At 41.4% G+C, this 27,074-nt stretch overlaps 1 protein-coding gene across 6 annotated transcripts in view; it reads right to left on the bottom strand.

Annotated features, from left to right (window-relative positions):
• Positions 1–4,093: 4,093 nt before the first annotated feature.
• The window catches only part of PARP6 (poly(ADP-ribose) polymerase family member 6), a 24,978-nt gene continuing 1,997 nt past the window's right edge, over positions 4,094–27,074 (bottom strand). For 2 of the 6 annotated variants that reach the window (XM_069067297.1, XM_069067298.1), the window contains 22 exons: positions 24,711–24,901; positions 23,678–23,755; positions 22,953–23,047; positions 22,445–22,505; positions 22,038–22,128; positions 21,528–21,594; positions 20,444–20,593; positions 19,093–19,303; positions 18,441–18,494; positions 16,204–16,299; positions 15,613–15,705; positions 15,330–15,455; positions 14,291–14,356; positions 13,166–13,233; positions 11,390–11,438; positions 10,980–11,092; positions 9,443–9,515; positions 8,685–8,754; positions 6,434–6,513; positions 5,215–5,278; positions 4,898–4,982; positions 4,094–4,493 (listed from right to left, as the gene is read on the bottom strand). In XM_069067297.1, the coding sequence (XP_068923398.1) occupies positions 4,391–4,493; positions 4,898–4,982; positions 5,215–5,278; positions 6,434–6,513; positions 8,685–8,754; positions 9,443–9,515; positions 10,980–11,092; positions 11,390–11,438; positions 13,166–13,233; positions 14,291–14,356; positions 15,330–15,455; positions 15,613–15,705; positions 16,204–16,299; positions 18,441–18,494; positions 19,093–19,303; positions 20,444–20,593; positions 21,528–21,594; positions 22,038–22,128; positions 22,445–22,505; positions 22,953–23,047; positions 23,678–23,755; positions 24,711–24,713 (1,896 nt within the window). In that variant the 5' untranslated portion in view covers positions 24,714–24,901 and the 3' untranslated portion in view covers positions 4,094–4,390. Of the gene's footprint in view, positions 4,494–4,897; positions 4,983–5,214; positions 5,279–6,433; positions 6,514–8,684; positions 8,755–9,442; positions 9,516–10,979; positions 11,093–11,389; positions 11,439–13,165; positions 13,234–14,290; positions 14,357–15,329; positions 15,456–15,612; positions 15,706–16,203; positions 16,300–18,440; positions 18,495–19,092; positions 19,304–20,443; positions 20,594–21,527; positions 21,595–22,037; positions 22,129–22,444; positions 22,506–22,952; positions 23,048–23,677; positions 23,756–24,710; positions 24,902–27,074 lie in introns of those variants that run through there. The other 4 variants (XM_069067299.1, XM_069067300.1, XM_069067301.1 and 1 more) reach the window with 4 other exon arrangements.

Raw genomic sequence — 27,074 nt, 5'->3', positions numbered from 1 at the left:
GTAAAGCAGAACCTCCCTAATCTGCACACTAGAGGTATCAAATGTACAGCTGCTGGCCACATGTGACCCACAACACTACCCTGTGCGGCCCAAACCAGATTAAAATGTAATTGAGAAATATTTTTTAAAATAAATAAAAATTCAGTAAAACATAGATAATATTAATATGCTGTTTTCTAAGTCAATACATAACCTGTGGGGATCCTCATGTACAGTTTAGTGACCCCTGTTTCTTTTGAGTTTGATACTACTGCTAAATATTATGCCTTTCTTAATGCAACCTAAGGTTACATTGGCTTTCTTGGCCACTATCTTGACTCAAACTGTTAATTTATGTCAAGCTTGCTGTCTATTAAAAGCCCTCAAATAATTTTCAGACAAATGGCTAATCTAGCCATGCCCGTAGGTGGCATAATGGGTAAAGTTCAGGACATAGAGTCAGGAGAACCTGAGTTTAAATGCTTACTAGCTGTGTAACTTTGGGCAAATCACAACCTCAATTTCTTAGTCTCAGTTTCCTCCTCTATAATAAAAGGATATCATTACTCTCACAGAATTGTTGTAAGGATCAAATGAGATGACATATTTAAAGCCCTATTGACATTGGACTTTCTTTATCTTGTCCTAGGTATGAGGTTATTCTGTAACTACCACACTCTCTCCCCACCTTTTACTCATTGTAGTTCCATTCCCATCCTTCTCACGCTGTAGATCAATCTTAAAGCAGTATGTAGGCTAGTTCTCTGTCTCAGCCTCTCTTTAAGGAATTTAGTCCATAGTATTCCAACTATTCTTTCTCTAAACACTTAGAAACTAGTACTTCTAAAATACAATTGTAACAAGGTAAGCTCTGTTCCTCTCTTCCAAAGCCAGGTTAGTTACATCACCACTCAGGGTTCCAGAGTTTGTGGTTGTGTCTTCTATTCTACCACATACTGGGAAGGTATACTACCATATACCTCAGCAACAAATTCTTCCATTTGTTAGGAGGCCAATAACTAGAACACCAGGTCCATTTAGCCACTTAACATCAATTAGCTTTTACAAAGAAATATTTACTTCACAGATATGGCAAAAATAGATATAAATTTTTTTCCCAATACTTTCAGCATATATTCTCTCTGATAACACTTCAGTCTCTGGGGGATTGGGCAAAATCTTAGCTCAGTTCCTACATATAGCATTGATCCTACTAATTTCACATCCAAAGTTATCATCAATGCTGGATGAATCTTTGTTTCAGCTTTCAGGGGCATAGATCCAGAAAGTCATTTCAGAAAATCATTCCTTATACATTAGAACATCAGTTCTGGTCTGGTGGCAACAATCAGCCTTGAGTTCCAACCCTTAGATTCCTATGGCTTGCTCTCCCCAAGTTGGTGACACCACTTCTTGTACCTAGAATAGAAAAGAACAAATTGAAAGGCCAAGGAGGCCCCATTTCTCAAGGGCCGTATAGTCTCAGAAGGAGGAGAAGGTCATGTAGCCTTTCACTTAACAGCACAGTCACTGAGTAAAGGAATCCCTTTGCTGGTCAAGATGGAAATACCGTGATGCGACGATGAGATGACTGAAGCCTTTTTAAGGATGTTGTCAGTTCTGGCTATGAAACCAAATTTAAGAGGCTCCACCCACCCATGTGACCAGCCAACCGGAATCAGTTACAGAATGTCCATGTGGGTCCCACAATCTAAGGCTCTTCCCTTCACCATTATCACGATTCTCTCAGAAACCACCTGCCCAGCCTCCTCCATATGGAAAGATACCATTTGAGCAAATTAATGGGGTCTGCACATGTATCTAACTCGTATTATATAAAAGGTTCATGTCAGACTATGCCTGATTTTCCTTAGTCACAAATTCTGAAACTGAATGCTCACTTCCCTTTGAGGTTCCCATTGCTTCTTGCCCAGAAACCAGTTCTTCCTTTATGGTGAGTCAAGTCCAGAATAGCCTTTAATTTTGTTGCTTCACATTTTGGAATATGAAATTAAGGCATCCCAGAAAGTTGTTTGCCTTCTTCTTTAGGCAGAGAGGGAGCCCTACAAGATATCCAAATATTTGAAGTCCCCTATCATTGCAATACCATGCCATCATCACACCAGTTCTGTGATCTGTCTATATCCTGAATTCATCTATTTCCTCTTTTTGTCTACATGGTCTATAATACTGTTTCTTTGTTGGCTTTCCCAGACTTCCTCACAAGTTTATCCTTTTAATGTACAAGTACTAATATGTTCCCTGCCCTCCTGTTCCTTTTAAGTGATGCACACACATACACACAGGAACACACATGCAACATATGTCTTTTAGATAGCCACAATACCCTGGTGATAGGTCTTGTGCCACCAAATCTCAGTAGTAGCTGCAAAATTTGACTCCTTCCTTACAGATCTGTAACAACTGTAATTCACCTCCCATATTTTATGCATGTGTCTATATAAATAACACCATTAACTTTATTACTGCCTCCATTCCTTGGATTTTTGCCTATGGATTTCTAAGTGCCTCTATTTTCCTTCCTATAGCATAGATAGAAACTTTTCTATTTTCTAATTTTCTATTTTTCTATTAAACTTTTTGGATATGTGCAGGCAGCTTTCTCCCTCTCCCTTCTTTTTCAGTTTAAAACTCTTGATTAGATTTGTAAGCCCACCAGCCCTTGTTGGGTGCACTCCATCTCCATCCAGCATTATGTCATTCCTATTTAAATGTAGTCTAAACATGAAGATAATCCTTCTCAAATACTATCTTCTTTACCAGTACCTCAGAAATTATATCTTATTTTGCTTCCTAAGAATTCCCCTCCACACCCCCACTACCCATCAGCTTTCATGAGCTTCAAGACAGTCTTAGCTTCCCTCAACCACATAGGAAAATAGAACACCAAATACCATGGAAGCTCGAGAAATGCTGGTCTATGACATCGTGATCTACTTACTAAACTTGTAACCCAGTAGAAAAAGGAAACTATTTGGCAAGACTCACTTTTAGCTAGATCCTAGTAATCACTTTTTTTTCTACTTACAACTTTCTATTTAATCATCTGGTCTAACTGTTGTGATTGACTTCAAGTTTAATGACCTTCAATCTACCCTTCTCTTTTTGAAAATGGTGACATCCACATTGAGTTTTCTGGCATCCCTCATTCTACATTACTTTTCAAAAATTAATGACACTATTTCTGAGATTACATGAGAACAATTCATTTTAAGCAAAGTGCTCTCTTACTATAGCTTCACCAACATAACTATAATTTATTTGTTCTACCTTTTCCAGTTTGAAAAACATCCTCCTTGATAGAGAAAATAGGAATTATTTTTGTCAAAAGTAACATGACAGGGACAGCTAAGTGGCACAGTGAATAGAGCACCCGCCCTGGAATCAGGAGGACCTGAGTTCAAATGTGACCTCAGACACTTAACACACACTTACTAGCCATGTGACCTTGGGCAAGTCACTTAACCCCAACTGCTCTGCTCTCTCCCCTCCAAAAAAGAAAAAGTAACATGACAATCTACCATATGTCCAACTAAATCCTAGCTGTAGCTTTGACTTCCGATGGAGAACTTGAAAAGTTCTTTTAACCTGCCTCCCTCCTCATCAATGATTTCTCTTTCTTCAAATTTTGTAACAGAGGTCAAATACAATTCTACAAGGAAGGGACTTTAATCTACCTGGACTATTGATACATTACTGGGCTACACTGGCTCATGAGCTGAGAGGACTGTCCATTGGGAGGGAAAAGGAAGAAATGAGAATAATCTGAACCCTAGACACTTGGCCTGGCAGTCTGAGCAATATGACCCGACTAGGTAACATGTTCAAAAGCTCCTCCCCTCCTGCATCTGGGGCAGTATTTAACATCAAATGGCACTACTCCTTATTCCCTTTCTCACGAATAAACTGGCTCACAAAAGGGAAGTGTGGGAGAAAAGATTATTTCAATGCCAAAGGCTCCAAACCTTCAGTATTTATTTTCTTAGTCCTCATTAACAAAGAATATACCACCATCCTTGGGAATGATTGTCTAAACTAAAGTGAACACTCAGCCAAGTGTCTATGCCAGGCAGACCACATGGACAACATCCAGTCCACAGCACCTTCCATTTTATTGGTTTATTTACAAACAAGGTGAAGTCAACAAGGAAATACAAGGGGTAAGGGTGGGGAGGTGGGGTTAGTCTGGGCTATCCAGATGTGGAATGGATCCCAGGCTAATTTCTCCCATGGACTGTTTCTCTCCTTTTTCTTTGCATGTCCCTTAGGGACATCTCCTCTGGCTCCTTGGAATGGCCTCCTCTGATGCTCCTGGGTCCCACAGTGAGAGGGGTTGGTCCTTCCTCCATGTCGGGGAAGGGAACAAGAGGGGTTGAGGGCCAGGGCCCCCTCAGTTTGTGTAAACCTGAGTTCCGATCACACGCATGATTTCCTTCTGGATCTTGGGGTCCTGAGTATTAATGTTGGCATCACCTACTTGACCATCCTCATATCTGTCAGAAAGGGGGTGGTGAGAATGAATCAATATGAATGTAAGCAAGGTAGGATAGGAGTATGTGGGCATGAGTAAGTAGAACTGTGAATAAATTATGTTTAAAAGGAAGAATGGAACATGTGAGGCACCCTCCCTCTCCCCAATATTTCTCCCTCCTCCCAAAAATAATTTATTATTCTCCAGTTTGATGGGGCGTGAATCCAGGGAAACACTGGAATCATCTCGCCAGGCCAGCTTCCTCTCTGTACTTCCCTCTCCATACAGTGGTGAAGACCCTAAAGCGGGTTCTCTCAGATCTAAATCCTTCATGACACAAACAGATTTTCCAAGTAGCACTGTCTCCTACCATCCAACAACCCTAATTCACTCTATAAACTCCCCAATTTACCCTCTCCAACTCACACAAAGAAGAACCGTGTACAGACATGGTCAGACACAGGGCACACCCAGATGTTCCCATGTTTCTGGAGGTCCTTGGATGTGATTACTGTGGAAAAAGGGGCTATGAATCAGACACAAAATTCCCGTAGACCACAATCCAGTCATACCCAAGGAAGGGTGGAGTAAGGAGGAAGACATGAAAGCAAAATATCCTGCCAGACAAACCACACTCCTCCACTTAGTATTATTCCCACAGAACTGCTAAAAGAGTTTCCCTGTGACCAAAAATGTCTCCAGACAAGGTATGGAGAAAGCTGGCGCAGGGCAGAGTCACTCACCTTCACAAAGTGCTATACAATTCAGATTCCGACTCTGAAGGAAACGTGACTGGATGGATCGGGTCTGGAAAACAGGAAACAAATATGAACAGAGCTAGGTGACCTGGAAAGCATTCTCTGGGAGTAAAAAAAATAGCACTACCAGGTGTGATGGCTAAACTGAATTAATCTAGGATTAAAATCTTCCTTCCTCCAGTGACCCCTATTCACCACCACCACCTTTGTAACATTAACCCATATACAAATACTTAGGTGGATTAACATGTGTACATTTTACAATGCTTAAATATGCAAATGCACACTACAAGTTGTTAATTTTTATGCATATGCCTGCATATCTTGTGTTCTTGGCCACTACTCTGTGTCTCCATAATTCAATTCAATTCAATAAGTATTATTAAGTACTAGATGCTACTGATACAAAGACAAAGCAGTAATTTTTCAAGGACTAGAACTGTACTCTCCACACAACCCACTCCACTTCTAGCCTCTACCCCTTATGGAATAACTAACTCCTCACACTGCCCCCAAGATAACCACCATTTGTCCCCTGTATACTTATAACTCCAAACCAGCCCTAAAGGGAAAGCAGAAAATAACTTAAGTCTTTGCCCATTTGTCTACAACTATATCACTGGCAAACACATAATTTTGTCTGATCTTGGAAACTAAGTAGGCTCAGTCCTGGTTAGCATAAGTATAGAAGGTTAAGGGGTGGCCAGGTGGCTCAGTGAGTAAGAGCACTGGCCCCAGAGTCGGGATGACCTGGGGATCAAATCCAGGCTCAGATACTTAGCACCACACCCAGAAATAACTGGCTGTGTAACCTTGAGCAAGTTACTTAACCCCAATTGCTTTTAAAAAAAATAAAATAAGTATAGAAGGTTGAAAGGGAAAATTAGATCTTGTAGGCTAGAAAACTATGGTATTATAGATAAAGTTTAAGACTTGGAATCACAAATACTCTTGTTAAGATCACACCCTTACTAGCTTTGTCACCCTGAGCAAGTCCCTTAATCTCTCTAGGTGTCAGCTTCCTCATCTATAAAATGAGGGGGTTGGAACAGATGATCTCTAAGGGTCTCTTTTAACTCTAAAAGTATAATCCTATGATCCTATAAATGCTGAACTGAACTGAATTTGCTCACAGCAACATCTAGCCTCCAATGCATAGCCCAATGCATCCCCACTTGGCCCCTGAAAAGTTTTAATACGCTACCTGAGGGATGGTGTTCATCCGGTTGTATCTCTGGACTAGTTCATCCTTAGAAGGCATCCTATGCTGTCCTTTTCCCATTCCTGCCACAGATCAATATACCAGGTGAAACGAGCCCAAGGAGAATGAGAAATGGAATATAAATTCCTTTGTGTCAAGTGTTACGGTTGAGTGACATGAGGGAGCAAGCTCAAGAACAGAAGGAACAGGGACAGTTTCTTTGATCATAGGATGGAAAGAATTTTCTCTGGTCACAGAACATGGCAATATCAGGTTTGACCGGCAATACCCAATAGAAGCAAGAGGAAGTCCAGCCCCATACAGGAGATCATGAAATATAAATAAATCCCCCATCCAGCAGGCCTTCCCCCAACTGCAATACACCATGCCACCCAAGACTATCCTCACTGATTACCCCACTAAGCATCCCAGTGACTGTCCAAGAAACCTAAGTGGGCTGTATATCTGAGCATCTCCCACTATAGATGGGGTCCAAATCTATGGGAATGGGACCCAACTGCCTTCAAGCTACCTGAAGGTAAAAAAATTAAAACAGAAAGAAGGAAGAAAGTGAGACATGCAAGGTTCTTGCTAACGGCCCTCTGGGACCATGTAGAAGGACTCTGAACAGTGAAGGTACAGGAATGGTGTTTGTAGAACAGATCAGACTTATTAGGTGCTACTGGGATCCTATCCTATTACCCCTCAGACATTCCCGTGGAATTCTCTCTCCCTCTATGACATGAATTTGGAAAGAGTCATGGCCTTAGGCCTCATATAACTAACTTCAACCCCTACATGCTAACCTTGGCCAACTGATCTGTATGAAAAGGCTACGAAGGCACATAAAACTATCACTTCTGTCTCTCCCACCAAACTCTATAAGGGGAGTAAATAATGAACTAGCTATTCAAGTTCCAAATTTTGGATTCTGCTGGAAAAAAATTAAAACAACCTCTTAAGCCCTTTCAGACCCCAGAAACTACAAAGAACATAAAACAAAGTCACTTAATTCCTACAGGGAGCCTTAGTAGCATCCCTTTCTATGCCTACATAAAATGGCTAGGTCAGCAAAGGCTCCATTAACAAATAATAACCCCTTACTTCCAGGACTCTTCCTATAGTAGGTGAAGGACCAAACAGGATTTGAGCTGCCTAAGGGCACAGAATAAAAACTGAGAAGATGGAGGAAAGGAGGACATGCAAGTAGAAAATAACACAGTCTGGGCAAATGATATGCCCTCACATAAACCATCTGTGGCAAAGTCACTGATTGTGCTTATGTGCAATAGTACTGATAGGTGGAGTGGGGGGCTGATGGACAGTGAATAATGCCTTCCTGCATCTCTCCATAAATTATCATAATATCTATATTAATAGCTGTAATACGAGGAATCAGTACTAAGAACTAGAGAGCAGGGACAGAAAGCAGGTCAGTCTGGACTACAGGCAGAAACTAGGAAACTAGACAAAGAATAAAGACTTCTCAGAGAGAACCACGTAGAAAAGGAACTGGTCTAAGAAAGAAATGAACTAAAGGATAGAAAAATCTAGGAACATGAGATCAGTAAATCAGATTTATTTCCTGAGCTGGACAAAACTAGGGTCTATATCTCTTCCTTATCCTTGAGATTGCCTAAATGAGTACAATCTTTGCCCTAATCACTTCTCAAGTGTGGAAGATAGGGTTTTTGCACTTAGTCATAATCTGAGAGAAAGTGGCAATAATGAAAATGTACAGGAAATAAAGGGCTATTTTCCTGTTCCTACAATCATCACAAAGAGACCTTGAGCTCAGGTGGAAGCAGAAAGGTGAAAGAAGCCTATATAACATCACAAGAGGTAGATATTGCTGGAAATCTATCCTTGGTATATAGGCACAGAGATATACTGTTATCACCAATACATATGTCTCTGGGAAAAGGGCTTCAAGAGAAAAGTTCACTCAGTTTCCCACCCACACTCCTCACAAGCTCACTAGTTCAAAGCTGGGACTGTTCAGCATTCCCCTGCCTTAGGACTAAAGGGAGTGGAAGGCAGAGGTTTCCTAGGGATGGACTCATTGGGAAACAGAGGATCTACATTTGTAAATACAGATAACAACAGATCAAGTGACCATAGAGAGAACAGATGACAGATTGTGTGTCCATGGAATAAAGTAAGCAGAAGCGACACCACAGACCATATGTCCATGAAAGGGAAACAGACATGTGAACAAAGCTCAGGCAGCCATAGAAGGAGATGAACTACTTACCTGAGTATCCAAAGGAAATACTGGAGATGGGGCTCAGGTAGATGCCTTTGCCATACGCTGCTCCATGCAGCTTGCAGGGAAACACCAGGGTGAGCAACATAAACTGCCCCCCCACCAATGACTATCCAGGAAGGAGGGGACCTCCTAGGGTAGCTGTCTGTTAGCCACACAGCTCATCCTCCTGCTTGTCCCTCTGTCTATCTCCTGACCCATTCCAGGACTGGAGAACAGTTAACCCTTCCATGTCTTAGAAGACAGGGACAGAGGGAGGGAAACCACTAAATGAAGCTATGTTCCTACTGTGGACACTATAAGGGAGAAAGGCCAGGGCTGTGGCAGGTGAACAAGAAAAAACAGACTCTCTGTAATGATTTCCCAGAGTCACTGGGGGCAAAGACCTGACCAGTTAACGTGAGACAAGTCACTGCTGAATCAATATACATACAGGGAAAAGTTCTGTCACTTAAGGGTTCTGTCACCTACTACAGAAGTTTAGCTCATCAATCCTCAAGCCTAGAACACAGTAATATTCTTAATACATGAATTTCCCTCAACAGACTCTGTTTAGGATTAAGTCCACAGAAGCCACAGCTTTTGTATGACTCTGACCTCCCAAATCTCTTGGATAGATATGGTGAAACATCAAGAAAAATTAGGGTACCAAGGCTTCAGTTTGGGAATTATTAAGAATAGATAGAAAGCACTTCTTACCACCACAAAACAGGGATGGTAGAGGGGGAGAAGGACCCTGCTCTTACCTGGAGTTTGGTGTAAGATGCATTGACCAGGCCATTGCGCAGAATCGAGTGCCAATTTTCAATGTGGGACCCACTGGAAGGCAGACATAGAGGACACAAACCCCCACAGTGGTAAGGTCCTGGGAACAGCCCCTAAGAGCTAATAATGCCATCTGCCCTCCCAAGATACACAAAGAGATGGACAGATTCATATGCATTCACTGAAAAACTCATGTATTATGGCTTCAGTTAGCACCTCTTTTCGCCAATCATTGCTCTAAAATTTACTTCTAAAACTCTAGCCCAGACCCATATTCCCTACTGTCTGCTAGACATTTCCACTCTAATCTCCTATTATTACCTGAATTTCATGGGGCCTAAACCAAATGCAATATGGTACAAGGGAAAGAATGCTGGATTTGGAGTCAAAGACCCTGAGTTTGGACTTCTACCACTGACTACCTGTGTAATCTTGAGAAAGTCACTTAACTCATGTATAAAATTAAGAGGTTGGACTCAGTGACCTCTAAAAGTCCTTTCCAGTTCTAAATCTATGATCTAAAATCCTGATTTCCTTATTTCTGATAATGGTTCCATCATTCTTCTTGTTACCCAAGTTCAAAACCTTTAAGTTATCTTTGACTCTATCCTTTTAGATACCCCAAGTTCCATTAATTCTTCCCTCAGTCTCTGCAATCTCCTTTTTACTCCCACCACTCCACCCTAGTCCAGGTTCACTTTATTACCTCTCAACAGTCTCCTAATTGATCTACTAGCCTTCAGTCTCTCTCTCTTCTTCAAATCTACTTTGCATACTAACTAACTCTCCCTTTAAAGTTTTTATTCCCCCACATTTCTGTTCAAAAACTTCTCAGGGGTTCTCCATTGCTAACAGGAAAGTCCAAACTACTTAGCTTCAGGAATTTAAAGTTCTATCACATTGGCTCCAATCTACTTTTTGAATCTTATTACCCACTACTATCTCTAAAAGAACTCCCTTGTCCAGCCAGACTGGTTTTCTTACTCACTGACCTTCAAACAAAACTGACAAGTTTCTGCCCGTGTTTTTATTCAAATACTTCCAGTCTACTGTAATGACTTTACTCCTCCTCTATGACTATATAAATCCAACCAATATTTTAAAGACTCAGGTTAAGCCCCATTACTTTTGCGGAGCCTTCCCTGACTATCTCAGTCTTTTGTGGTCTCTTCCTCTTCTAAACTCCTCTAGCACCTGTCTACAGCACTCATTTAGCACCATAATATTGTCTCTAGGTTCTCTAGCACTATAGCTATACATGTCTCATGTCTCTTCAACTAAACTATAAACTCCTTGAGAGTAAGGACCATATATTATGCCATGTATCTTCTACAAAGATAGCAGAGATTTGTACATACAAAACACCTGATAAGTTTGATTACCTAGTTGATGAATCTCCTGTAAAGAACATATACACATATAAACAGAACCCTGACATCCATGAACCTAGGGGACAAATGTCCCCTAGTTCCTCCCTCCCCCACCACGCCTCCCCAGCCCCTACTTCCTCTTCCTCACTGGAAGGCGAAGGTGCTGCCGTAGAGTTTCTTAGCCGTCCGAAACCGGGCCTCCTTGGCAGGGGGGCTGCTCAGCAGGAGGAACTGGTGAGAGGTGTGCATGAACTTCAGCTGCTGCCCGGGTGGGGGGAATCAGGGGAGACAGAGCAGAGATTGAGATCAGGGAGGGAGGGATGATGGGGCCAAGAAGTAAACAAGCCAAGAGCATAGACCTGTACTGATCTCCATAGGATCAATAAACATTCAGGAGCCAAGATGGTCAATGTGGGACACAAAAGACTGTTGACTAAGCTTGGAGCTACTAGGGTCACTAACAAACATAGAAGCTCCCTGACCTGCCACTTCCAACCCCATCCCTCAAACAACTTAGAAGGTTCTGAGAAATTTGGGGAAGGGGGTTGGGACACTTACCCTGCTGAGAGGTAGCTTGACAATATGTGATCTGTTGCTGGAGATAATCCTGGGGAAAAATACAGATGAAGGAAAGAGCATGGAACAAGCATGGAGTCGGCCAACCTAAACATAGGAGTAAAGGAGGTATTCCCTCTAAAATTGATAGGGAAAGGTACCCAAGCAAAACATCATCTGGAAATTCAGGTGTTTGTAGCCAGGTTTGATGAATGTGAATAGCAGTGCTTGGAGGTGCTAATATGTCACGTTGAAGCTGCTAGGCCACAGCTAATTTAACTATTATGAATGGCAATACTCAAATACATTCATGTGTAAAGGGGAAGCCATCAGCCAAGAGACTAACTGCCAAGGAGCTAACAATGAATGAAAGGCAGACAAATGGGCTAAGGAGAGCACAAGAAAAGTAGTGTGATAGGTTGGCTAAAGAGGTAAAATCCAAGTGCGGGGCCTTTGTCAGGCTGGAGACCTCTTAGACCTAGGATTCAGACTCAGAAGCCAAAGGCTTAGGGATCATTCTGCCTAAGTCTAAATGCCCTCCACTTAATAGAGGCTGAATGGATATTTACTAAATAAATAAGAGAACCCAGAAAAGAGAATGAAGAATCAGAAATTAACCTGTTCCCTTACTGGTCACAAAGAACTGAGAGAAAACAAAAGCCTGGGTTAGAACTAAGAGAAAGAGAAAACTAGAAAGACAAAACAAACTTTTTAGAAATTTGGAGAAGGGTCAAACTGGAAAAGTAGCCACATAAAACCATTCAGATGCTTGATATCAAGCATACCAAGAATTTTTGAAGGAGACTAGTCTCCTGAGTTAAATACAGCTGGACTGTTTCTGATCTGTTCCTGTGACACAGTCCTAGATAAAGTCTCTTAATGATCAAGGGAGAAACTAATGTTGTACTAAATTGTGCTTTTTTTTGCTTTTGCTTTTTGGAGGGCAATTGGGGTTAAGTGACTTGCCCAGGGTCACACAGCTAGTTTTTTTTTGTAAGTGTCTAAGGCCAAATTTGAACTTAGGTCCTCCTGACTCCAGGGCCGGTGCTCTATTCACTGCACCACCTAGTTGCCCCCCAAATTATGCTACTTTTGAGAAGAGGAACAGGAAAACGGGAGATTAGGGAAAAACACTAAGTCACTGTGGGCACAGATGAGGAAGGAGGTCCTAGGCTTTTGGGGATGAGTGGTTTTCCACCACCAGTTCTAAGTGATGGAATTTGAAAGAACCTTGACTTGCAGGCCCTTTTTTAGAAGGGAAGGAGCAGCATTAGCCTGAGCCCCTAGACACTTTGCTTCATACCCCAGCATTTGGGGGAAAAGCCCAGCAGGGGGAGAAAAGACTGATGATGAGAGGGGAGGGAAGCAAGGAGACATACACCTCTCCAAATGTGGAGGATCTTTAAACATATGTAGTAAAGAATATTCATTTCTACATATAACAAGTACTTAAACGCTTACTAAATGTACATGATTAGTTTCAGAACTATCTGTTGAGAGCCTTTGGGAACTTATACAAGTATGTAAGTTCTTTGTAGGAGCTAAATTTTTGAAAATTAAATAGAGATAAAGGTAACATTTCTGCAAAGCTGGGGACTATTCAGTCTCAGAGAAAAGAAAGTGTATGTTTATGCTGGTCCATGAAGAAAAAGTAATCTTCATCCATATCCACACCCACACCCCCAGAAGAAAGGAAATGACCACTACATCCATCCCCCCCAAAAGGCAGTGGTCTCTGCTCTCGTACCCCCCAGGAGGGAGTGGTCACTGCATCCATACCACTGCAGGAGAGGGTGGGCCAAAGGATCCAGCTTGTCCATCTGTTTCTTGATTTCCAGATATGAGCCCTATAGAAACAACAACCACAAGATTACTCCCAAGGAAAGGGGAAAGTATTTCACACCCGTGGATCTATCCATAACCATAAAAGGGGGATCAAGTTTCTACAAGCAGGACCCTGGGACTGACATAAAGCCAAGGAGAAATATTAAATGACAAAACGTGTATGTTGTTCTAAGACTTACTTATGAAGAAATTTTCTCATAACAACCTTACAAAGTAGATAGTACAAGTACTATTATTATCTCTACCTTACAAATTAGCAAAATGAGACCGATGTTAAATGACATTCCTATGGTCACACAATTAAAAATAATTAATAAAAGAATTTGAACCCGGGTCTCTTGATTCTAGATCCCATGCTTTATCCACTACACTGCACTGCCAGATACGGTCAATACCATCAGGAAAACTTTCAGCCCAGATGAAAAGATACATTATACATATGAAAATAACGAAAGGTGTTTATAAAACATGAGGGAACCTTACTTTATGTAATAATGGTGGCCCTCACAAGTATATAAATTAAAACTAAATTGAATCTTATTTTAAATATACCTCTCCTAACTTATTCTGTATTTATTTGTAAGGAAGGGATATATGTAACATGAGTAAAAATTAATCTCCAAATATTCAGGCAAGGAGTCACAGATGGGAAGGGAGAGATATGGAGGAGAAATGTAGAGTGTCTGGAGAGGAGTAAGTTCATGACAGAGGCTTCTCCTTATGCTTCCTGAGGGTACCCTGTTCCCAGAGACATGAGAAAAGGGTCTAGGCCTGTTATCTATCTAAACCTTTTCCCTCTACCATAAGCCGCAAATTACCCCTCATTTTCCCTAAATGCTCACAGGATAATTTCATCTTTCCATTCCCTAACCTGAATACTCCTAGAGCCATGAGGAAAATGAAGAACATACAGGACTTTGAGGCAATTGAAATTATAAAATCTAAGAAAAGTTGAAATAGAGCCAACAAGGCAGAAATCAAGGAAAGGCAAGGTGATAGCAGGAACTAGACGAAAAAAGTATAGAGCAATGATGCATATGAACAAAGGATCAGGCATACCTGGGTCATCTCCCGGATGGACATGACACTGTCCAGGGCTTTCTGAAGCCGCTCATAGTTCTTCTTCTGTGGAAGTCAAGGAAAAGTGGAGAGCCAGATGTGGAAAAAAAGAGAAACAAGTGTTGGGAAGGGGAAAGTCTCAATTATATTTAAGTTCTTTAAGGGCAAGGAAAATGTTTTAATCTTTTCTGAAGTTCAATCTTCTCTCCCCATACCCAACACTGAGTGCCTACATATAACAGATACTTCTGACATAACAGTATCATAGATTTAGAGCTAAAAGAGACCCCAAAGATCATCTGATCTAATCTCCAGTTTTAGAGATGAGGAAACTGAAGCCTAGAAAGGTTAAGGGGCCTTGCTTAAAGTCATGTAGATAGAACTAAAAAAGGTGTACTTTATCTTTTGATCTAAATCCAAATCCAAACTCTTTCCATTGCACCATACTGCCTCTTCAAAAAAGTTATATAAATCAAAATTATATCCTTTTATATGTGAGCATATATTTGCAAGACTATATACACACATATAGGCATAATTCATATACTGTATGAATTGATTAAAAAGAAGTGTCAGATGTTGGGAAAATATCTGGGTTGTCCACAGTAGCCCAACCTATTCATTCTATGAAGTGGCTAAGCCCTGGAGTTCAAGTCAAATCTACTCCATAGTGGGATCTGGATCTCATATCACATGCCCATCCCCACGACCAGAAACATGTGAAAGGAGAAGTCTCTTACACTTGCCCACTTCCTATTTTCTTGACAATGAAGGGGTCAAACCCTCTCTCTCTATCCCCTAAGGCTCTAGTTATGTGTCTCCTCTAGTTCCTATGTCTTGAAATTAAGAGCAAAAACCTTCTATCCTCAGATCCTCATACCCTGATCTCCCACATAAGACCCCTAATACCCTCTATGCCCCGTTTCCTTCCATCCTCCTGGACATCGAATTTCCCATCCTCCCCATCTCCATGGTTTATGATCCTTTAATCCCTATATCCCCTGCCCTGTCTTCTCCTCCTATTCCCAGTTGCATTTACCTTGGGATTGAAGGCGAGAGTCTTGGGGTCACTGGGATCCACAACAGAGGGATAAGGCTCAAAGATGATGCTTTTTCTGGGAGATTCTAATGCTGCCCGGCACATAGCCACCAGCAGGTCCACCACCTTAGTAGGAGGGAGAACAGAGGGCCAGATAGCATAGGGTAACTTTCCAATATTGGGAACAATATTCCATTCTGCTCCCCTCTACTTTCTGAAGGTTCAGCCCCTCCTGTTTTTCTTTACCTCCACCCCTGTCCCCACCCATTCCACCCTTCCCTACCTCTGCTCCTGTAGCCACCTCCTCTGCAGCTCCAGACATAACTCCCAATGTGTAGAAGGAGAAGACACAGAGCTCCCGAGTACAAACAGCTGGCTAAGGAAGTAAGGGATGTGTCAGACAGGTAAAGAGGAGTGAGACTAAATTAGGGGAGGGAGGGCTCCCAATCTTGACTCTGGAGTTGGGTAAGAATCTAGGGTGCTTTAAAGTATCAGCAACAAGTAATCAATAAATGGGTACAGTCATATTTAAATGAATGACTCTCAGTCACAGTTTAAAAAGAGTATGCTGAAAGGCATCAGGTTTCTCAATACAATTTAGGGCCCAAGTTCACAAAATCCCAGTTTAGGTTCCATTAAAACTCTTGACAAACTATAACTTCCAATGAATAACAGGTTGGGTAGAAATAAGTGACAATATAAACAAAATTTGTGACAGCTTCAGGGTGGGCTCATATAAATTTCTCTAGAGACTAGGAAGTCCTTTCCCAAATCCTAAAGTCCTTTGGCCAGGGTTCCATGAAAAGAAGTATGTCTTTCAACATTTGTCCAAGGAGAGGAGTGCAGCACAGGGGAATTATAGAGGAGATTATACCTTGAGCATAGACCCATTCTGGAAGACATGCTGCTCATCACACACTACACAGTACTCATTCAGGGTTGGAATCCTCTGTTCTGCGTATTTCATAATCTGCAAGGTAAAGGGAGCAGAACCACGTCTTGCTAAGGCACTATGAGATGTCCCTCTGTGGGCCTAAGTCTGTACACCTACCCATGCATTTACACATTTGGGAAACAATTGGGAAATGTAAAGTTTATTTCTCTTCTTCCCTTCTTCTTCTTCCTACATTACCACCCCCATCAACCTAGCACCTAGGACAGGGCTTCATACCCAGGGTGGATAATATTGCCCAGAGTGCTTGGGCATTTGCCCTAGAAGCCCAGTTCAACTTTCATGGGGAAAAATCAATTTGTCTCTCCATCAGTTAATACTAAGGACTGTGAATCTCCATAGACAAAGAGCTATTCTAAAAACCACTATGAGAGATAGCCCAATACCTTAGAAAGCTTACTAAGATAGAAGAACCATGAGAACATAAAGAAATTCCTTGTTTAAAGTGCTTCCATAACTACTTTTTACTTTAATATTGCTATTCCTATCAAGGGAACTTTTCCCAAAAAGAAACATACACTGATTTCACAATTTCTGTGAGAGACTATGGCATGGAAAGAAAAAGGGGCTAAATTTATTTAGGGAATTGTTGGATACCTACTAGGTACCCAGCACTGTGAGCCACAAATCCATGCCCTCATGCTATGTGCAATCTAGTAGGGGGAAACAATATAATGCAGCAGAACTAAGATGTAGGTTGGAGTTCAGGCTTTGCTACTCATTAGCTTGGAAAAATGACTTTACTTCTCTGAGTCTCAGTTTCTTCACAAATAAAATGGAAGTGATAATATTTACATCTACACAGCAAGGCAGAAAGGGCAATGGATCTGAGGTTGGGAAGACTTAAGTTCAAATCTGGCCTCTGACCCTTAATAGCTGTGTGATCCTGGGCAAGTCACCTAACTTCTATCTGCTTCGGTAACCTTATCTGTAAAATGGGGATAATAACAACACCTACCACACAAGGTTGTTGTGGGGATAAAATAAGATATTTGTAAAGTGCTTTGCAATCTTAAAGTATTATATAAGTGCTATCCTGTTGTCGCTGTTACTACCATCTACTTGTTATGGTACTGTATAAATCAAGTGGAATAACATATACAAAAGCACTTTATTAACACTAAAGCACTATGTAAATGTACTATTTATTCCTATAGATCTGTGATTATTTCCACCATCAATGAAGAGCATTAATTCCTTCATTCATTACTAAAAGGTCTTCATGAGTTGCTGTGGTCAAAAAAAAAATTATAAGCTGATGGCAAACCTTCTGGTGATGAGAATCTCCAAACTCAGATACTAAGCTGGTCTTTGGATGACTAACATACACCATCATAAGGTACATTCTTGAAGCCCTTCCAACTTAGAAGGACCTGACAAGCTTGCAGCCAAGAGTCACCTCTACTCCATGATGAAGAATCACTAGGACTTTAGTACAGGCATATAAATGTGAGTTATTATTATTATTAAAAGAAATACTTTTCAAGCTGATTTACATGATTTGGAAGTAGCACCTGAATTTGGCCTTGAAAAATAAGTAGAATTTTAATAGGCAAGAAATTGGTGATCAGAGAATTCCAAATGAAGGGAATAGTGTGAATAAAGGCATAGGAGCAAGAAAATTCAAAGGGACAAAATAAAAGTATATGGCAAGTAATGATGGTTTTTGGTAAAGTAAAAAGACACTGGAGGAGGGTGGCTAAATGGCGCAGTGAGTAAAGCACCAGCCCCAGAGTCAGGAGGACCCGAGTTCAGTTCTGGCCTCAGACACTTAACACCCACACAAAAAAACTAGCCATGTAACCTTGGGCAAGTTACTTAACCCCAATTGCCCTCCAAAAAGGCAAAAAAAAAAAAAAAGACACTGGAGGGTAAGGAGTCATATACTAGCTTGTGTTATTTTCTAATTGCTTTATGTGTGAGTTTTGTCTCCCAACAAGACTCACTGAGTAAGCTCACTGAGAGCAAGAATCAAGCCTTCTTTTTCATTTCCCAAAAAGCTCAGTATAGAAGGTAAAGGGGAGAAGAAGTAGGATGGAATAAGGGGATCTATAAGATAGTTAATTAAATAATGAGTATGCAGTTCAAATATTGTAGGAAAAAAAGTCCAACAATGAGAAATACTTGGTGGGATTGAGATGGGACCTGAGCTTGTTTACCTGGACAAGAAATCCATATTCCAGGGTGGGAATGTTCTTGCAGTGACCACTGACCTGACAAGGAAAGAGAAGGTCCCTGTAAGTCCTCTACACAGCTTAGGGTACTTACTCTAACTCCACAGAATTCCCCTTGGAACACCAGATCCATAGCCTTAGTTCAGATCTGTACAGTTCTAAGATATGAGAGAAAATTCCAGACTTGACAGTCCAGAGGGCCTTTTGGCATTTGTTTAATGGCTTTAGTGGCAAAGGAGATTTGTCTACTCTTGTCCCTCTTCCAGGAAGGAAAAGGTAGAAAACAGAAGCTGCTGACTTCGAAGCTTTACCCTAATGCCACCACATAGTTTATCCCTACTCCCTCCAAAACTCTGTCCTTTCTACCTAATGGTCTGGCACCATGGGAATCTACCTAAGTAGAAATTAACTAGCAATAAAGATTTAACCTCTTTTTCAACCTTCATGTAAATACATCCCCTTCCCCTCAACCCTCTCAACCCCCAACCCTCATCATTTAATAATTCATGGCATCTCATCAGTGAAAGATATTTATGTAGGACAAAGCCATGTAAACCTAAGAACCTTAATCCCAGGCGCTATTCTCCCCATTTCCACATTTCCAACACCCCAACCAATTCCTCCCCAGACCATGTACCAAGGGAGAGGTCCGTGCTGGGGGAGGGAGGCCCACGTGCTGGGGGCAGGGGAGACCTGCCTGAGGGCTGGGAGGGTAGCCAAACACTTCTACTTTGGGGTTCTTCATAGTACAAGATATAGAGCGGTTCATGAGGCGCCCAACACGCAGCTCTGGCACACCCAGTTTGCCCTTCAGCATGGAGTCCTGGATAATGGGGAAACTGGGGGACCTAGAGAAAGGAAGCAAAGGTAAAGTGCTACAACAAAGACCTGTCTGAACCCCAGAAGAGGAATAGAGACAATAGGGCCCCAAATTGAAGGCAAAATTTGGCATGAAAAACATCCCAAAGCCTGAAGAGAGCCTCACTAAGTCTGAGACAATCACATCTGTCTGTGTCACACATATATCTTTGACTTACCTGACTATATAAGTTCATATGTCTCACATTAGGAGCCCAGGATCAGTAGGGACCATGTCTAGGTCTTTGCAATGAATGCCCAGCCCTAGCTAGCCCCATATGACCAGGAGATTTCTGATGATACCTGTTGTATTTATTCAGTCAATACTGAGTGTCTACTATATACAAGATACACAAAGAAATACCTACACTGTAGGTGCTAAGTGTTTGCATCCCAAAAGGCTCAGTCCCTAATTTTGCTTACAGAAAAACTCAAATAGTTCCCTTATTGAAATGATACCAGGATTCATTTATTTATTCCCTTAATAGTCATCTCACAGGCTCCTGGAGAACGCTTGGCTTCTGGGCATCCAGAAGGCGCTAGCAATAGAAACACGAGCTTGAGAACAAGAAATGTGACACTATGAGACTTAACTAAAATCGACTGGTTTCTATACTCCAGGATAAAAGTTGATGGTCGGGGGAGGGTCTGGGTTTGAGTACCTACTCCCAATCTCTTTTTCCCAAGCATCAGAGGGATGAGAAATGGTAGAAGATATAGGGCCAGAAGAAAGAGTAATGGAGACTAGAGGTGAGGAGCAAACATGAAGGACAGAACATAAGGGATAGGTTAAGTGATGTGTTAGATTATAGGTGAAAGGACAACAAAACAGAGGGAAGGAAATAGAAAGGAATAGGTACTGGGGTGGGGAGGAGTAGATAAGTTAAAATATAAGTTCTATAAGAGTAAAGTTTATTTCATTTTTGTCTTTGTATCCCCCAGTAGTTAGCACAGTGTCCAGCACATGATAGATGCTTAATAAATGTTTGTTTATTGGTTGACAGCATCAAAAAAACAAAAGAAGAGATGGAATGAATAGGCCCAAGAAGTAAGGGCATGGAAAGATGTAGGAAAAATGAAAGTAGAGCAGGAGAAAGCCTGAGGAGGGCTCAAATCAGAGCTACACTCACTTGGGGATAGGCGAAAAGATGCTGAGGCCTGCTCGAAATTTCTTGATGGTGCCACTTGCCTTGAACCAACTGTGCCGCTTCTCCTGCTGGGTCTTCAGAAAGTCGTTGCTGAGATGCTTCCATTGTTGGGATGTGAACATTCCAAGAATCCTAAGGGGAAAAGAAAGAACAGTTTTGAATAGACTCAATAAAGAAGGAATAATCAAGGACTAGATATGTAACTCAAATACAGCACACCTGGATTTCCATTTTGAGGTCAGCTCTGGCAGAAGGCTCATGATCTTAACACAAGTGGCACAAAGAAAATATGCCACTCACCAAGTACTCAGTAAAAAACAAAGAGAGCCTCCCCTAATGGCCCCAAGTCTGGTGGCCTCTCTTTGTCTAATGGGAGCAACTCTTTGGAGGCTATACTGTTAGAGATCCAAAGGTGCAATTTCTTGTGTAAGACATCTGGAGATTAGTAGTTCATACCCTAAGTATTATCAATGAGAAATAGGGCAGAACTGAAACATAGCCCAGAAGCGATGCCGTGCTTAGTGCCTGTATAAATAATACGAACATAAAGAAAAGAGATGGGAAAGAAGCTTGAACTCTGCCAAAAAGCAAAGGAAAGGGATTCAGGCATGAGGAATTTCATTATATCATGCTCTTTTCTTATCTAAACTCCCTGATCACCTCCCTAAGGGAAGACCAACAACTGGCATATCTATCATTTGACCTCTACAATGATTGTGATATGCTTCAAATAGCTAAGGACAAAGTCGAAGAGAAGGGATGTGTGAAAACCACAACAAGGACAGAGAAATGGTCCAAGCCAGACTCCATATTCTTACTCTTTGAATACAGGGATCAGTCTTAACTACTGGGAATCCCAGTAAAATCCCAGCAACTCCTACTGTCTTCAAGGATGAAGAAGCAATTAACATCTTCTAAGTCCTAATTATCTCTCAGAAGGAAAGGTTTGGCCAAAAAGTGGTCCACCTGTCTGCCCAACCACCTACACCTATGTACATCTGTTCATCTGACTGTCCATCCACCATCCTCCTGTCTGGTAACAACTAGAAAAGGTCAGAATTCTTACTTTTTCAACTGAAGACCCAGCCCAAACCCTTCTTTATTGGATGGCTGAAAAACCTCAATTGACGGTTCTGCAAAAAGAACAACAATATTAAAAACTGTATCCACATCCTCCTGAGGTACCAAGAAAACAACTAAGCAAAGAGGATGTCAAAGTACCATTAAGTGGGCAGGACTAGAAAGTACAGGGATGTGGGAAGGCTCTTGAGGCACAGCTAAAGAGGACTTTCTCAAGTCACTTAAAAAAAATGCTTCAAGGGCCTTTAGACAATAGCGTGAATGGAATACAACCAGAACAAAGTCTGTAAGTTACCTAATCACAAAAGGATTAGATGGATTGTTCCCAGAAGAAGGGCTGAGAAGAAGAGGACTAAGTTAAAAGAAGTAGGAGATACTATAAATCTCCCATGCTTTAATTATCCCAGGGCGTGAAGAAAGGAAAGGAACACTGTACACAGGAAAATGTAGACTGAACCCACCAAAAAGTCCCACCCAGCCCAGTAACCACTTTTACCAGGCCCATCCAGGTACTGAGAGAGTGAGAACCGTAGCCTCAAAACAATGGGCTCTGTCCGAAGGACCTTCCAAGCTGTGGAGACTTCCTCCTAGAGGGAACAGGTAGAGAGATTGCTTTGGTCACAGCCTTGACCATGGCAACAGAAGGGGTTGAGGATTTATACATTTATATATACATACACACATGAATAAAATTGATATCTGCCATACATACACATGTATGTATGCATACACATGCAGGGACATGGACATACCACCATTATCTGCAGATAGTCTAAGGAATGAGAGGGTACAAAGCACATGCTCTGAATGGAATACACATGTAATGTGGCCCTCCCTCTTCCCCCTGTTCTCAGCTTGGGAATGTTTCCCAACATGCTCTGAACAAAAATCAGCATCACTTACATCAAGGAAGCTGATGTTGATGTGGAGGTCAATGTCCACATCATCAATGGTTCCATATTCTCTGCAGAAGCACACAAGGCTAGAAGTAAGAATCTAGGGGCGGTGGGGGTGAGAGGTAAAGTTGGGGGGATGGGGAAGGCCTTGGCCTACGAGACTAATGCAAATGGAGAAGGGCCAGGAGAGGGTGGGTTCTCTGCCCCAAGTCACTCATTTGATGAAGACCTCTTCCAAGACAGGAGTTCTTACCCCAGGTTCTATAGAAACACAAGGGGACTGTGGAGAGGTTTCAAGGGGTCTATGAATTTGGATGGGAAAAAAAAAATAATATAATTGTTTTCCTTTGCAGTACTATGAATATTATGCAATTAAACACATTCTGAGAAGGGGTCCATAGGTTTCACTAGACTGTCAAAAGGGTCTATGAAATAAAAAACAGTTAAGAATCTCTGTTCTAGGGAAATCATTTGAGGAAAAGAGTCCTGCCTCCCCACAACCCCGCTCAGCCCACCTGATGGACACTGAGTTCTCACTATAGATCTCCTTCACGGCTTCAATGTCAGCATCAAGCTGTGGATGTCGGTATAAATCTGCTGCACAGCTCCCCTAGAAAGAAGAAACAAGGAAATGGTAACTCCAGGGACAAAAATAGGTAGAATCTGCTCAGCAATTTAGACCATAAGGAATACAAATGTGGCAGTCCCGTAGAGGGATTTTATCAACAGATACTGGTTAACTCAGGATATACAGTACTCCAGATGTGCTATCAATTCTACTCTGAGTCCAAGCCTCACACATTCTAAGAGGCCCTAGCTTCCCTGCCCAGCCTTAGATCACGGCTTTGATAACTACATATCTCTGTATGGCTCTGGAGCAAGCTGTAGGAAGGGGTGGAGATAAGGGGTATGTGCTAAAAAACAAAAAACACAATTCAAGCAGGCTCTATATGAAGAAAGTCTCTGCCATTCCCATGGTTTGGACTCTATTCAGAGCAGTGATAATTTTCAGGAACTGGTAGCAAGATGATCATTGATCCCTGTGGTTTCTGACTAGTGAGAGAAGTGAATAGCAAAACATAGATTGGTTACTTCTATACACAAATATACACATGGCTACCTCCATAGGGACTGCCCCAATTCTTCTACATCAGGCCTGAGTTGGGGAAAGCATGATCATATGACCATATTGCCACAGTCATACCTTTCAGCTATGAGTTAGCCTAAGGTAGGTCCTCACCTGTACTCCATAGAGGAATTCCTCTGACTCATTGTCCCCATCTGAATCATCATCAGTCCAGTACTGGCTTTTAATGTCCTAGAATAAAGAACAAGGGTATAAACCTTGCCTATGGGCAAGAGAAGGTGCAGGCACACGAGAGACCCATTACTAGCGGTATGTACGCTTGCCAAAAAGACTATTTTTATGGAAAACTCACACAGGGCAAGCACTCACATGGTAGCCAGAAAAAGCAATACAAGGCCACTTTCAAGGTCTCTCTTAAGAACTGTGGAATTGATTGTGTGACATGGGAGACAATGGCCCAGGACTGCTCAGCATGGCATGCCCACATCTGAGAAGGTGCTGTGCTCTATAAGCAAAGCAAAACTGAAGTAGCTCAAAAGGAACGCAAGAAGCACAGATTTAGAGAATCCACCCCAAATGTTCACATGGACTATTTGTGCCCAACCTGTGGTAGAGTATTCCAAGTTCATATTGGTCTGACTAGCCATAATCAGACACACTGTAACTTGACTCTAACACAGTGATGTCATTTTGGTCCTCTTCAAGAATAAAGGACAACAACCAACCAACCCTCAGTGGTAAAGAAACTGAGACAAGGGGGAGGAGGAATAGGAATGGAAGGGGGAGGGGAAAAAAACAGGTATCTCCTTTTCTGAGGCTAATATCCAGGCTCTCTTAATTCTGATCTGACATTCCCTAAATTGCCACTGACATTCCCTAGATTCCCCACTACAGCAACCAAATTATTTAAATCCCTGCCCTAATGGTTCTGTCTGTCCTTGTCCTTCCCATTCTCTCCTCTAGCTCTCCTTAGGGTAACCATTGTCACCCTCAACCTAGTTCTTAAAGTCCCTCTCATGATCTACCCTGTCTTCTATATTCCCCCATCCTGAAGGAGAAGATAACAGAAAAGAGTCAAGTCTACATAGTATCCACTTTACATCTATATCTCCCAAAAAGTTAGCCATAGAAATTAAACCTCCATGGCAGGTGTCTGTGCATCTGCATCATGAAAGCAGTTCCTCACCATTGGGTCAGTGGCTCACACACACTTCCTGGTCAGCACTAGGCAGTGCCCCTCCATGCCACCAACTGAGGTCAGCAAGATGGACATCCAGAAGACCATTCAGGAAAGGGGAAGGGATATTATCAGGGGCTGACTGGATATCTGCCAAGGAGAATGGGCTCTGTTGTCACCGTGACAACCAAGTCACTGTCCTAAAGAAGGTAGACAACAGTTGGTTACATCACTATTCCACATGCCAGGGTCAACATAAGCAGGCATATAAATACAAACATACTTACAAGCACTTTATAACTACATGTACAAGCACATTCATATGTATGCATATCAATATGTACACTTACAGATATACTTACATAGATGCAAACAACACTTATCAATGAATAGGAAATCGCTTTGAAAAATATAAAAATGCTATGAAAATGAAAAATATTGTGGCCTATTTGAGCTCAAAAGACAGGGAAAGTCATAAGTAGTCTTCTACCAGGTTAGTATAACTATCAGCTCCATGAGCCTAGATACCAAATCCTACGACATATTCCAAAGAATCACTGCCCTTTATGACTAACTCAGAAGTGGAGAGGAAAGAAGAGGGTTAATAGGTAAGACCAATGTCAGCCCTATTATTCTAATCCATCAGTCAACTCATCCTGAGATCTTCTTGCATCTTCACTGACTCTATCCCAAAATCTACAGATCCTTCACAACTAGCCAGAAGATCAGTGTTCCACATCTTTTCCCACATAAATATTAACAATGCTATGACCCTCTCTATAATTTCATTTACTCTAGTGCTAATCACATTGGACATTCTCTAATGAACATAAAAGGACCAGGTCAAAAGAGTAGCCTAAGCCTATCCAAGATGCTCCTCTCAGACAACAGAGGATTCAACAGTAGTACCTACAAAGACACCAAAAGACTTATTCCTAGGATGCAAGTGTAGCCCACACTGCCCCTGAAGAACTTCTATGGCCCATATAACTTCCCCTACCCAAGAGGGCCCCAAGGAACTGATGGGTACAATAGCTCCAGCCCTTTTAAAACGCTCTCTGTCTAGAGCAGAAGCCATCAGCTATTTAAATACCTAGAAGTAAAGTGAAGATAGAACTAGCCTTAGAGAAGAGCTATAAAGTGTTCAGTATGTTCTAGGCTAATAGAGAGCCTTGTGAATCAGCTTCAAAAGCCACCAAAAATATTCCCTCTACTTTAGAGAATATCTCACCCCATCTTCTTCTTTCCATTCCCATACCATGTACCTCTGTGCGTTATATCTGTGGTATAACCATGATATAATGTACATAAAAACGCTTTTTAAACTATAACTACAATTAAATGTAAATAATAAGTAGGACTAGATCTAAATAATGTCTTGAAGGGGGCCACCTAAGATATTTAGTATATGAAACATCAGAAAGGCCTCTCCTGTTTCAACATTTCCCAAATCACCCTTGTCTGAAATGCCACCCTTAGAGTTTCTTCCTTTAGCTTAAGGATTTTTTTCTCTAAACTCCTCTTTTAAAATGTAAGACCCTCTGAAAGGAGAATACATTAAATCACTCCCCCCCATTTTTTGGATTATAGTTTATCAGGCCCAAAGAATGACCAGGCAATAAGATAGTATGGGGCTTCCAGGAAGGTACTTAAAGAAGATATCTATATCAACTCCAAAGGACTCATGATGGAAAAGGCTATCCACATCCAGAGAAAGAACTAGAAAGAACTGAGTTTATATCCAGGTGGAAGCAAAATACATGATCTTTTTCCTTCTCTTGTTTGCTTTTATGTCCTCTTTACCATTTTTCATTCCACCTGATACAATCCGTCTTTATAACCCGACTAATGTATAATGTCAAAGTATTTACAGATCCTATACTTGACTATATGCCGCCATTGGGAGGAGGGGAGGAAGGGGGACAAAATGTGAAACTCAAGGAATTGTGGAATTGAATTCTGTAAACTAAAAGGAAACAAACAAATTAATTAAAAATTAAAAAAAAAAAACAAAAAGGGACTTTTGTCAAAGAAAAATGAAATATTCATTCAAAACAAAATCTAAATAATGTGAAGTTCTAAATATTATTTTTAAAAATTGTTTTACATGAATGATTGTTAGAATCTTAAAATTTAAACTCCAACAAAAAGGGGGGAATGGGTTTAAACTGCTAATAGGGCAATCCCCCCAAGAGAAAAGGAAGAACTCTGTATACCATAATGATCAAAAGGAAAGAACCCTAAGCCTAGGGTATCCTAGAAAAAGCAGAGGCCAGTGAGAGAAGGAGGGGTAGAAAAGAAGGAAGGAAGGAAGGAAGGAATGAAGGAAGGAAGGAAGGAAGGAAGGAAGGAAGGAAGGAAGGAAGGAAGGAA

The sequence above is a fragment of the Petaurus breviceps genome, unplaced genomic scaffold (genome assembly GCF_028583685.1).
Source record: "Petaurus breviceps papuanus isolate PSGF00001 unplaced genomic scaffold, PetGlider_PUasm1.0 90740, whole genome shotgun sequence".
NCBI lineage: Eukaryota > Metazoa > Chordata > Mammalia > Diprotodontia > Petauridae > Petaurus > Petaurus breviceps.
Note: the sequence above shows the minus strand (reverse complement) of the source record. Positions and strands in the feature narration are given on the sequence as shown.